Here is a 12,464-nt window from a genome sequence, read left to right as displayed (position 1 = left end):
AAGAATTAATCTCGTGGTTTGTATTTGCCATTGCCTGTAGTTTCTGAACGCAGCATGACTGAGACTAGAATCGATATGGATTGAAGAATGGAAAACATTGCTTTATATAATTTTGAACCTTTAAAACACACTCACGATGGCAGGAAGTCACATTTTACCAGAGTTTGTTGATTTTGGAGGAATTATAATCATAACTGCTGGACTTCTGATGAATAAACAGTCTGGGATGTCGAGAACTTTTTGAGTCATCTGCCGCCACCTAGCGGTCATCTTGTACTTAGGGAGAAAAACATAAAACGGACAAAATGACAATCCTATTATTGTCTCATGTTGTGTTTTTAAATTGGTATATCTTATAATGATTAGTGTAAACATCCCTTAAAGAGTCACTAAAGCATTTCATCTGAACTATAAGATGTGTTTTCCTTTTCAAAGTGCGAAATGAAACAAATAAACAATGTAGGACACAAAGCAGTTCTTGTGCGTAAAAACCCAAATATATGTGGTGAAATATGCTGAATCAGATAAGGAAAAAAAAAAGATTTAGAAGATCACTGCACATCTTGTGAATACTACCCATCACTTTCCCTCAAAGTAGAAATAACACAGCGCCCCTGACGTTTGGTTTAGGAATGATAATCAGGGGAAGTGATCCCAGCTGAGCTGATCGCAGATGAGTTGATTTAGACAAACTAGGTTTTCATATTTAAGTCAGAGCAGCAGAAGCAGTGGGAGCACAGGTTACCGTTTCTGTCACAAAATGAAGCTGGTTCCTTGGGTGATAGTGCTGCTTGGCCTTGGCTGCTGGTCAACAGGTGTATATACGTTAAAGCTTTATTATTTTAATAAGTCCTTAAACAAATATATATTTTTAGACAATGCTGCCATTGTTCCTTTTATGGAAATGTGCTTCATGCTGCCTCATTAGATTGTAGCTTTAGAGTTTTAACTATATATATATTTTTTTAAATGTAGTTTTTGCACTCTCTCTTGGTGTGTAATTTTGGAAGACTTGACTTCACATGTGCAACTTTCTGTCGCAGCTTCAGCTATACTCCCTCCGCACAACGAGAGCGCGGTGGCCTGGGACCACCACCACAATGTGAGCGGGGCGGCCTGGGACCACCACCACAACGTGAGCGCGGTGGCCTGGGACCACCACCACAATGTGAGCGGGGCGGAGGCCTGGGACCACCACCACAATGTGAGCGAGGTGGCCTGGGACCACCACCACAATGTTAGCGGGGCGGAGGCCTGGGACCACCACCACAACGTGAGCGGGGCGGTGGCCTGGGACCACCACCACAACGTGAGCGGGGCGGAGGCCTGGGACCACCACCACAACGTGAGCGGGGCGGAGGCCTGGGACCACCACCACAACGTGAGCGGGGCGGAGGCCTGGGACCACCACCACAACGTGAGCGGGGCGGCCTGGGACCACCACCACAACGTGAGCGTGGTGGCCTGGGACCACCACCACAACGTGAGCGGGGCGGAGGCCTGGGACCACCACCACAATGTTAGCGGGGCGGAGGCCTGGGACCACCACCACAACGTGAGCGCGGTGGCCTGGGACCACCACCACAATGTGAGCGCGGTGGCCTGGGACCACCACCACAATGTGAGCGCGGTGGCCTGGGACCACCACCACAATGTGAGCGCGGTGGCCTGGGACCACCACCACAATGTGAGCGCGGTGGCCTGGGACCACCACCACAATGTTAGCGGGGCGGAGGCCTGGGACCACCACCACAACGTGAGCGCGGTGGCCTGGGACCACCACAATGTGAGCGGGGCGGAGGCCTCGGACCACCACCACAATGTGAGCGGGGCGGAGGCCTCGGACCACCACCACAATGTGAGCGGGGCGGAGGCCTCGGACCACCACAACAATGTGAGCGGGGCGGCCTGGGACCACCACCACAACGTGAGCGCGGTGGCCTGGGACCACCACAATGTGAGCGGGGCGGCGGCCTGGGACCACCACCACAATGTGAGCGGGGCGGCGGCCTGGGACCACCACCACAATGTGAGCGGGGCGGAGGCCTCGGACCACCACCACAATGTGAGCGGGGCGGAGGCCTCGGACCACCACCAAAATGTGAGCGGGGCGGCCTGGGACCACCACCACAATGTTAGCGGGGCGGAGGCCTGGGACCACCACAACGTGAGCGCGGTGGCCTGGGACCACCACCACAATGTGAGCGGGGCGGAGGCCTGGGACCACCACCACAATGTGAGCGAGGTGGCCTGGGACCACCACCAAAATGTGAGCGGGGCGGCCTGGGACCACCACCACAATGTGAGCGGGGCGGAGGCCTGGGACCACCACAACATGAGCGCCAATATAAGTGCAGAGACTCTGGAAGGTAAAATCTTCAGGCCTTGTGTTCAGATTTTATTAATAGACTTCATGTCCATGGTTCTGTTCTTGCACCATAGAACAGTTTATAGCGGGAAGTTTTGTCATTAAGGTGAACAAATTGACCTCTATCTCCTCCTTGTGATTTAGACATGGAGGAGAACCTGATTGAGGAAGGAGACATCATCGCGAGGGTGAGTTGAACTCTTTGTGACCACTGGGTTGACACTTCAGACCTGTTCAGGTGAAGCAGAAGTACCCCCCCCCCCCCCCATTAAAGACTACATGTCTTGTGCTGCTGATCTTTACAAATCAGACACTTGCAGGTTTAACATAAAAAAAAATGCTTTAAATTGGAGCAATTCCTTAATGTCTCCTTTCCTGAAAACTTTTAGGAAGACCGGAATGCGTTAACGTGGTGTGGTCAAATGCGATTGTCCCTTACGAAATCAATCCAGATGTTGGTAGGTTGCTTAAGCTAAACTGCATATAAAATCAACCTTAACTTCAAAAGTTGTTTTTTTTTTTTTGTTCTAACAGCTCATCGAGTGGCTGAAATCCAGGAAGCCTTCAGGATGATCTCAGCACCTACTTGTATTCGCTTTGTTGCTCACACAAATGAGCTGAACTACATCAAAATTAGAGATGGCAACGGGTGAGGTGTCTGGTGGATAAAATGGCCCTATTAATCAGTACTTGCGTTGTAGGACATTCAATAACTGCAGTTTAAATTCAGATAAAGATGCCGCTGGATTTTCAGGTCTAAAATGTCCTTGCTGTCTTGACTCCAGCTGTGCGTCCTCTGTCGGTGTGAGTGGGGGAGGCCAGTCGCTCTACTTTGCACAGTCCTGCTCCGTGGGGAACCTGGTGCATGAGCTCATCCACGCCTTGGGGTTGTATCATGAGCACACGCGTGACGACAGAGACCAATACATCACGATCAACTGGCCCAGTGTTATTCCAGGTAAATGGCGCTCCACTGACTTAAGTTGTATTCTAGCAGCACTTGCCTGAACACGATCAATGAGATTGACCAAACCTCATTCTGAAGGAAAAGTAATGCTAAAGGTTTAATTGCTGCTTTTATGGTTCAAAGAAGCATATCTACAGTGTTTACATTTAGACTATGACTTCTATGTACCCAGTGTAAGTGCCCCCCTCCCCCTGTTTATCTGTACAAATGGTTCTCTAGGAATTGCCTTGCTGGTGTTGTAATGAAGGAAATGCTAGATCCACAAGACTTGGTCAAATCTAGAGTTAAATTTGTTTGTGCACCTTAATCAAAATGCTTGGAGTTATTTTTATTTATTTTTTTAGACATGAAGGGAAACTTCAAGGTAAAACCTGGGAACAAACTAAACCAGCCCTATGACTATGAATCCATCATGCACTATGGACCGTAAGTAACTCCTTCTGGTTAACTGATATGAAATGTGTGGTACCTTTTCTGCTTTGCCTTAAAGTTTCCCCTTGGTTTGTGTGTACAGGGCTTACTTCAGTGTTGATGGAAGTCCAACTATTGTGACCAATACCCCCAGGGACATTGGACAGAGGACCCATCTGAGCAGTCTGGACATCAAGAAACTTAAAGCCCTCTATCGCTGCTAAACCTCCCAATGCTCCAGCTGCAAACAACTAAAAACTGGATATGACTTTTTTTGGAGGGGAAAGTGTGGCTGTGTTGCATGTGAAACTTAATAAAGGTCTTCAGACTAGACCACTTTTCAGTAAATCATTTGAGCGGGCAATGGTTGAGAGCCATCTCTACAAAGGGTAAAAGCCTTAATGAACCATGAATGGTGTGAGCTTCAATTTTATTTTATTCAAATTCAATCAAATCAGATTGGTCAAAGTTTCTCATCTAGGGGACACCCAGCAGATTGCATCTAGTCTTGACAAGTAACAATCCAAGCTCATGGAATGCTACTCGTCGTCAGCAGCCTCAAACAACTGGGGTTGATCCAGGAAGGCAAAAAAAAAGGTCAACCAACTGGGGTTGATCCAGGAAGGGGGGAAAACTCTGTCATAGAAAAAGATCTTGATGTCCTCCAACAGCCTAAGCCTATAGCAGCATAACTACAAAGATGGCTCAGGGTAACCAAAGCCACTCTAAGCTTAGTCCAAAAAATTTAAGTTTTAAGCTTGGTCTTTAAAAGTAGACGGTTTCTGCCTTACAGACCAAAACTGGGAGTTCCACAGGAGAGGAGCCTGATAACTAAAGGATCTTCCCATTCTACTTTTAGAGACTCTAGCAACCACCAGCAGACTAAAGAGCTCTTCTTGGGTCATATGGGGTAATCAGATGTATGGAGCGTTATACGTGAGAAATTTTTAAAATTCTTGATTAAAGGAGACATATCTTTTGATCAGAACTCTTGCTGCAGTATCTTGGATCAGCTGGAGGGTACTACCCAACCCGGTCCATACTCTGGCACTAACCCACCAGCCCAGACGACCAACTGGTCCATCCAGTCAGAGATGGAGCCAACATGAACCGAACAGGCCAGGCAACCAAAACCCTGCCTCCCCCACACCCTGCCCTCCGTAATCTGGGGGAGACCAGAAATGACAGCCCCACCTGACCCCCAGGACCTAACGTCCATCTCTCAGCCCCAAGTACGACCATGCAACCCACTCCTCCTGTGGGCCCCAAACTCCAGATGGTAATAAGAGAACAGGGGTGTAAGAAAGACCAAACTGGTTTAGTGTCCAGGGAGTTGGTAAAGTGCAATTCCTTTTGGATCAAGAACATGTGGAACCAGCTGCATGTTTGTTAACACAACAGACCATGGTGTTAGGGCTGGTGGTTTATTTATCCTCAGGAGGCGATGGCCCTCACAGCTTTTGGGAAAGAAGCTGTTTTTAAGCATTTTTTTAATGTAGCCATTGTCCCCTGTAGGTTATAGCTGAATGCAATGCTCGGAGTCTAAAGCGGCTCATTGGCCAGGAAAAATTTGATACCTCCTAATTCTCCCATTTGCAAGGTCTTCCAATACATCCACAGCATTACACATGAGCGTATTACTGTTTACAGCAACTAAAGTAACTGCCACACACCTTGTCATAATTAAATTTAAGAAATGCCATCTTAATTTTTTTAAGATGGCATTTCTTTACTTAATTTGAAAGGCCCTTTTGTTTTGTGGAAAATGTGAAATGAAAAGTTGCTGGTCATTGTTAAAGTGTTTTATTGTTGAAACACAGCTTTTTCACAAATAAAGTTTGAGATGGGCCTGTAGTTCTGCAGAAGTGGTTTGATAACAGCTGTTTTTAGGGACTGGGGGAAAACACCTGACAGAAGGGATGTGCTTATTATCTGAGTCAAATCAGACATCATGACACCTGCATTCAGCTTTTCAATACTCCCTTTTTTCGCACCTAATCTCTGCGGACCTTCCCTAAGTTAGGATCAGCGTTTGTGATTCAGCAATATAGGTAGATAGCTTTAGTGTCATTTTGTATGCACAAAGTGCGTACAGAACGAAATTTCATTTGCATACAGCTTGAAAAATCACTCTAGCAATCACTATAAAAATTACAGTAGATTGCACAAATTTTCAGGATAAAGATGCAGCAGCGATTTACGTAAACAGTTGAAATGAAAGACAATGTAAGAATGTAAACAATGCATGGGAAATAGACAGTGTGCGGAGTCTAAAGCGACTCATTGGCCGCTTTAGACTGAATGAATATGAATGAATGATAAGATTATTAAAGGAGAAAAGACAAACCTCTGCTGCTGGGGGCCTTTTGCCGCTCAGAATATCACAGCCTGTTTTCATGACAACATCTCAATCACCATCCCAAAACTGATCAGCTCCAGGGTGATCAGTAAATCTACTGGTACCAGTAAGGAGGCCAAACGTTTTGTAAATTTGAAAAAAGAAATTTTAATTGAAAAAACTAAAACTTGAAATATGAAATGTAATGCTTTGTATAAAATTTGAAAAATACAACCATCTATGTGAGTCCTAAACCAATTTGGACACCTTTGTGAAGCCATTTTCTTCTCTCTTCTGCCATCTAGTGGTCGTTTAGTAACAACACACACAAAAAAAACCGAGGCCAGACCAGGTTGTTTTCAGATGAAGAGTCATAAACTGGTATTTTACATATACAATCCTTCTGGAAGAATCCAGCCATTTAGTTTCAAGCCAGAGTCGGAACTGGAAAGTGAAGATGCAGAGACAATTGGAAAAGGCACTTTTTTTTTTTCAAGATGTCTCTTAATGGTCATGTTCTTTTAATTTCAAGTGTCTAATCAACTTGCCAGTAAAGTTATTTCAATATAACATTGGGACATCAGTCCTTTAATCCTGGAAATGTGCTTCAGGTGACAGAAGGCTGACTTTGTGAATGTCTTCATGTGTCCTTGGAGGGACTCATTTCAGTCCGGTTACTGTAGGATCTAACTGCAGATCAGCAAACAGCCTGGATAACTTGTGTTTTACATGCAGCAGTTGATAATTCTCTGACTCAAGCCAGAGAAATTATGTTTGCATCCTCGTATTCGTACAGTATATAAAAAAAGTCAAAAACATAAATTTTGTCACGGCGATGCAGCAAAACTGACGTTCACACTCCTGATTTAACATAAAAAAGTCCGATTTCCAGGTAATAACAGCTTAATTTCATAATAATGTATTTACACACGTTATTCGCCATTTTATGCATTAACTGTTGTTATTTTTTTTTTTGTAAACCAGCGTTGTTATTGTTTTTTTTTTAAACCAGTGGTATGTTTTCTGACGTAGTTGTCGGTGCCATTTTTATAAGTAAAATGTAAGAAAAAAAGAAAAGAAAAAGTTGTTCAAACTATGAAATGAAAAATCTAGTTTTGGGGTATAACTTGTAGGCAAACCCATATTTTAGGACTCAGATATGTTAAAAGTACAACATTATGATAGATCTTGCTGTTGTTGAAATAAACTGTATCCATTTGTGTTCTGGAAGGTGTCACAGCGCCACCTGACGTCCGGCTGTAGGAATGAGACAATCAGTGTTAGTGAGCCCAGCTGTTGGCAGGCGCTGCGTTTTCCAGATAAATCAGAAGAGCAGCAGTGGGTGCAGAGATTGCTCTCATCCGAAGCAAAATGATTCTGTTTCCCTGTTTGATGGTGCTGCTTGGGCTCTGCTGTGTGTCCAGAGGTAGATATTATTCAATTTCAGCTCTGTTTGCTAATAAATGCTGAAAATTAAAATGTTTTATCCTATTACAGCAGCTCCTAAAAATCCGGGAAAAGTAGAGGATGCCCCCTCAGGTTTGTCCTTTTTCTGTTTATGTGCACTTTTATTTTTATTCTTTTCCACTTTGCTGTGCTTATCAAAGTTTGACAAACAATGATCTTATTTCTCCAGGCAACACCACAGTTGTGTCAGCTGTCAACGCGACTCACTCAGCCACAAACTGGACAACAAAAAACGATTTTTACTGTGAGTTTAAGGATATTAACACCCAGTATATTTAAGGTTACCTACTTAAAGAGACTTTTTGTTCTTTTAGCTAAGGCTTAATAATTTTATGTTGCAGCTGCTTCAAATAACATCTCCTCCCAAAACAAGAGCGCAGAGACCATTGAAGGTAAAGGTCTCCAGACTTTGCGTTTGCAACGATTGATTTAAATTTTAGCAAAGTGACTCCTCTCCATTTTGGTCCCAGTGAGGAATATGCCTGTTGAGGAGGGAGACATAATGATGACGGTAAGTTTAAAACATCTTGTCACTGGGATGACGCTTCAGAATCAGTTCAGCTGAAACGGGTGGGCACATCTGATCCCAGGGCACACCTAAAACCTTTTTATTTTTTTTAGTTTGTCTTTAAACATTTGACCAAGTTAGAATACCACTTAACATTTCCTCTTTAAACTCTGCAGGAGGACAGGAATGCTGCCAACACGCTGTGGTCCAATGCGATCGTCCCTTATGAAATCAACCCTGAACTGGGTGGGTTCCTGTCGCTCCGGCATGACCAACTAATTAATTAAACTTCGACATTTATTTTAAGAATGTTTCTTTTTTAAAGATCATCGACGGGCTGAAATCCTGGCGGCCTTCAGGATGATATCGGCATCCACGTGTATTCGCTTTGTAGCGCGCACAAATGAGCTGAACTATCTCCATATTAGAGATGGAGAAGGGTAAGATTATTATGGTCATGGCTCTAAACCATCATCTCAATAACGTTTTTCTTCCCACTGTCGCTTCATGCTTGCTCAGTATGAGGGATTGCTGCAAAGCCATGTACAATGCAGACGACTCTCCCTGTGGCTCTATGGTTCTCCAGGAGTGAATGCTGCTTGTCGGGACTTTGAAGCAATCAACTGGTTCCCTTATATAGGAAATTTTTTTTTTTACCAATCTGTATAATATGCTTGAAATTTAACTTTGTAAAGTGCCTCGAGATGACATGTTTCATAAATTAGCGCTATATAAATAAAATTGAATTAAATTGAAACCTGCATGTTAGATTTCAATGAGAGAACTTTGGCTGTAAAACTGCCTCCCTGGCTCCCCCTGTAGGACAGACAGATCTGTTTGTTTTATTTATTTTTAATTCCAGCTGTGCATCCTTTGTTGGCGTGAGTGGAGGAAGCCAGACTGTCTACTTTGGACCATCCTGCGCCGTAGGTAACCTGGTGCATGAGCTCATCCACGCGTTGGGGTTGTACCATGAGCACACGCGTGGTGACAGAGACCAATTCATCACCATCAACTGGCCGAGCGTCATTCCAGGTAAATGTCCTGAGGCTGAAACGGTTGTAAACTGCTTTCATTTTTAATTACTGTGCTGACATGACAAACTAGCACTTGCAGAAACTCCTGCATTGAGTAACACAGACTTTAAAACAATTTCTAATCAGTTTCTTTTAACAACTTAAAGGTGCATACACTGTTATTTGACTTATTTTTATTTTATTTTATTTTTTTTTTATTTATACGTCAGCAGCTCACTCTGGTTGCACACAAGGTTTTTATGAAGGATTATCACGTCCTGCTGGCGTATTAGTAGTTAGTTTCTTAATGCTTTGCTTTTGCTTAATTTGTTAGTGAATTAAGCCGTTCGAGTATATTTCTAATAACAGGAAGTACAACACGCTAACGGGTATTAGCATCTCCAGGTGAAACAATGTAGAATGGTCCAAGATCCAGTGGGGGGGGGAAATAATTTTATAAGAGGGAAAAGCTTGGAATGTCGCTGGGAATACAGTATGAATGTTGGGGTTCACATAAGCGTGAGTAAATGTTCTGATATGAGGCTCTTAAAGTAGCTGTAGATCGTTTTATGTAATAATGGTCTAAGATCACGCCGAGCTGCCGCTTTACTGTGAGGCACTGGAAAGGGTCAGGCTCAGTCTGGCATTACTTAATTTAGATTTATTACAGAATAAAATGTAAGATTTTATTTGTTTTTATGTTTGAACAACCTCGCTCCACTATATGTATGTGAGCTGTTTCTGCTTTAGCCCCCCCCCCCCCCCACCCCTTAGTCCCTAAAACTAGGCTGAAGCTCAGAGGTGACGGAGCATTTGCTGTTGCTGCTTCTAAGTTGTGGAATAATGTACCACTGAGAATCAGACAGGCTTCCTCTTTTTCTGTTTTTAAAAACAAACTTTTATTTCCTTGCTTTTAATACGCTGTGATCTTGTCGTGTATGGCATTTAAAAATACTCCTCCTGTGAACCTGGTTTTTAGCTTTTGATGGCGTTTGTTTTTTAACCTTTGCTTGTTTTAATGCACAGCACTTTGGTCACCCATGCAGTTTTTTTAAAATGCGCTTTAGAAATAAAGCTGATTGACTGACTGGCCAGTATACTCAATCTTTTTTTCTTTGTAATGGTTGATTAAAAGGTTAAATGGTCTAAATCGTAACACTTTCACACACTTGGTAAAGAACTAAATTAAGCAAAGGCAGCTGAGTCCAGAACGTCTTGAAAGACCTTTTGAGTGCATTTGTAAAAACTACTGGAGCAGGATGTTCAGTCCTTGAAAGCTAAAATCCTGCAACTTTTTAAATGCAGCCCTTCTGCAAAATGTCTGATCTGGATTGATTGAATGGCTTTTTCATTTTTATTTTAAACCAGGCCTCTGCAGAGCTAAATTAGCCTCGTGAGACCATCCTGATCTCGCGAGCTTTCAAGGTTTCACTCGCAGATCAGTCTGGCTACTCTCCGTTGAGGAAAATTTGGAGCCGTTCACCAAACGAACGTCCAATCAGCGTTGGCTTTGAGGCGGGTTGAGGTGTGACGCAACGAGAAGATCGACAGTTCAGTCTAAAGAACATGGCGGCTTCAGCCGATGAAACTAGCGTTAGCGTGGCTATCAAGCAAGTTTTATCGGCATTACAGAGTATTTCTTTGCTGAGCTAACGAGCCTTTACCTGCAGCAGCAAGAGTAGCTTGGCTTGTGTTTTGACAAGTACGTCATATGCTTCGTTGATCTGATTGGTTTATTTGGCCCGTCTATCACCAACACAGGCCAATCAGCTAACCAGTATTTTCGCCCCTTCCCAAAATTACTTCAACGGAAGGTTTCCAGATGGATATGCGGAGCAAATCTACCTGGCGGAGTCAGGTTAGATCTAAATAACTGCTGATGGAATTGAGCAACTTTATTCAGGGTATGTTTGAAAAGGGATGCGTCTAAAAATTGCACGAGAGTAGCTAGAAGACCAGATTTGGGCATCCTGCCTTACAATAATCCCTTTAAAAGGTCTAAGTTTTGCCCAGTGATGTTCTGAGCAGCAATTATGATCTGAAAGGCTTGGAACAAGCTGTTCACTAAGATCCAACCATTTCTTTTTGTTTTCTCCACTCCAAGATAAGAAGGAAAACTTCAAGGTGAAATATGGAAACACCCTAAACCTGCCTTATGACTTTGAATCCATCATGCATTATGGGACGTAAGTAATTCATCCTGGCTAACGAGCGTAAAGCATCAACTTTGTCTTTTCTTTGGGTTTCTCCACCCTGTGGCTGTCTTGTGTGTACAGGACTTATTTCAGTGTGGATGGAAGTCCGACTATCCTGGTCAACGATAACAAGGATGTTGGTCAGAGGACACATCTGAGTGCTCTGGACATAAGGAAACTAAAGGCCCTCTACCGCTGCTAAACATGATCCACCTGCAAACGGGTCTCAGCACCAGATCCATGGATGCAGCTGTTAAACTGACGGGTTTTTCACATGGGTTTAAGGTGTGAGTGAAATAAAATGTTTTAAAAACTACCTTGAGTCTTTTTGTCTACTACAAGAGATGATGACCGTAGACTTGATGCACACCGGATTTCACAAAAAGCTTCCCGCATAAATGAAACTTTGTTTATATGCACTTCCTGTTCTTTTTCAGGTGTAGTTTTGAAATGAGATCTTTATGACTAAAACCAATCTTTGCTAATCTGCCAGGTTTATTCACTTCAGAATTAATAGGAGCTAAACGACTCATTTTGGAGTCTTCAGGAAAACTTTTGGGGGGAATTAAGATTAAAAGGGGAGGAGTTGAGTTTCAATACTTCCACTTTTCCAGAAGAAACGGCTACATGCACAAAGCATTGCAAAGGTGCAGCTCACAGAATTTGAATATAAAGGGAAAATTAAATTTCTGAAAATGAAACTCATCAAACATGGGGTGGAATTTGTCAAGTCTTTAATTTGTGATTATGGCGTCCAGACGATGAACAGCCAAAATAAAGGCTGCAGACCAGACGGCTGTCTGGAAGGCGGTCGTTGACCCAAAGAGCCTGGTTGTTCACGGTGCCGTTTCCAAGCATTTGTAGATGAGTGGGAGGAATTTTTCTCTGGGGTGGGGGAGAAATGTGCAACGGCAATAACTGCAGCTTTGAGAGGATTGCAAAGAGATTCAAGCTTCTCTGGGAATGGAATGAGGCGGTTCAGTGGCACATTAAGAGCCACTGAACATGGATGAGTTTGACCTGTACCCGAATTCACCAAGTTTCTCAGAACTTCTGTCTTAGCCTAAAAATTCCTGCCTAGAGTCTTAGCCTTAGAGCGATTCAGATGTTGCTGAAAGTGACTCCGAGGAAGGAAATGAGAGATTTCTTTTTTTCTTAGTGAGAAAAGTACCTTATTACAGGATGCCCTGAGCT

At 43.5% G+C, this 12,464-nt stretch overlaps 2 protein-coding genes across 9 annotated transcripts; both read left to right on the top strand.

Annotated features, from left to right (window-relative positions):
* The first annotated feature begins 703 nt into the window (after positions 1–703).
* Positions 704–3,278, top strand: LOC105940090 (histidine-rich glycoprotein). Of its 5 annotated transcripts, none has more exons than XM_036147524.1 (8): positions 704–815; positions 1,044–1,121; positions 1,158–1,742; positions 2,124–2,369; positions 2,513–2,556; positions 2,758–2,826; positions 2,903–3,017; positions 3,154–3,278. In XM_036147524.1, exons 1-7 carry the CDS (start codon positions 761–763, stop codon positions 2,939–2,941), a joined length of 1,116 nt encoding a protein of 371 aa, XP_036003417.1. In that variant the 5' UTR covers positions 704–760; the 3' UTR covers positions 2,942–3,017; positions 3,154–3,278. The 5 variants fall into 5 exon arrangements, with proteins under 5 accessions (XP_036003417.1, XP_036003418.1, XP_036003416.1 ...); XM_036147525.1 differs by having other exon boundaries at positions 1,044–1,742; positions 2,124–2,237; positions 2,337–2,369; XM_036147523.1 differs by having other exon boundaries at positions 1,044–1,742; positions 2,124–2,303; positions 2,337–2,369.
* Positions 3,279–7,367: 4,089 nt separating this feature from the next.
* On the top strand, positions 7,368–11,579 carry LOC105940089 (high choriolytic enzyme 1-like). 4 transcript variants are annotated; one of them, XM_036147316.1, is made up of 10 exons: positions 7,368–7,510; positions 7,582–7,623; positions 7,721–7,795; positions 7,893–7,943; positions 8,022–8,062; positions 8,236–8,305; positions 8,385–8,499; positions 8,922–9,094; positions 11,180–11,261; positions 11,352–11,577. In XM_036147316.1, the coding sequence occupies exons 1-10, from the start codon at positions 7,456–7,458 to the stop codon at positions 11,470–11,472; spliced, it is 825 nt and encodes a 274-aa protein (XP_036003209.1). In that variant the 5' UTR covers positions 7,368–7,455; the 3' UTR covers positions 11,473–11,577. The 4 variants fall into 4 exon arrangements, with proteins under 4 accessions (XP_036003209.1, XP_036003211.1, XP_036003212.1 ...); XM_036147317.1 differs by having other exon boundaries at positions 7,400–7,510; positions 7,585–7,623; positions 11,352–11,578; XM_036147318.1 differs by lacking the exon at positions 7,721–7,795 and having other exon boundaries at positions 11,352–11,578.
* The last annotated feature ends 885 nt before the right edge of the window (positions 11,580–12,464 follow it).

The sequence above is a fragment of the Fundulus heteroclitus genome, chromosome 15 (genome assembly GCF_011125445.2).
Source record: "Fundulus heteroclitus isolate FHET01 chromosome 15, MU-UCD_Fhet_4.1, whole genome shotgun sequence".
NCBI classification, from domain to species: domain Eukaryota; kingdom Metazoa; phylum Chordata; class Actinopteri; order Cyprinodontiformes; family Fundulidae; genus Fundulus; species Fundulus heteroclitus.
The sequence above is the reverse complement of the archived record's forward strand: the minus strand, read 5'-3'. Positions and strand labels throughout refer to the sequence as shown.

What these genes read in the sequence shown, in the direction of transcription:
- LOC105940090 (XM_036147520.1), top strand. Translation starts at nt 761, where the DNA reads ATGAAGCTGGTTCCTTGGGTGATAGTGCTGCTTGGCCTTGGCTGCTGG. An exon ending in CCTTGGCTGCTGGTCAACAG is followed by an intron (nt 816 to 1,043) that starts GTGTATATACGT and finishes TTTCTGTCGCAG; the next exon opens with CTTCAGCTATACTCCCTCCG. An exon ending in AAGTGCAGAGACTCTGGAAG is followed by an intron (nt 2,370 to 2,512) that starts GTAAAATCTTCA and finishes CTTGTGATTTAG; the next exon opens with ACATGGAGGAGAACCTGATT.
- LOC105940089 (XM_036147316.1), top strand. Translation starts at nt 7,456, where the DNA reads ATGATTCTGTTTCCCTGTTTGATGGTGCTGCTTGGGCTCTGCTGTGTG. An exon ending in GAGCGCAGAGACCATTGAAG is followed by an intron (nt 7,944 to 8,021) that starts GTAAAGGTCTCC and finishes TTTTGGTCCCAG; the next exon opens with TGAGGAATATGCCTGTTGAG. An exon ending in TCCATCATGCATTATGGGAC is followed by an intron (nt 11,262 to 11,351) that starts GTAAGTAATTCA and finishes TTGTGTGTACAG; the next exon opens with GACTTATTTCAGTGTGGATG.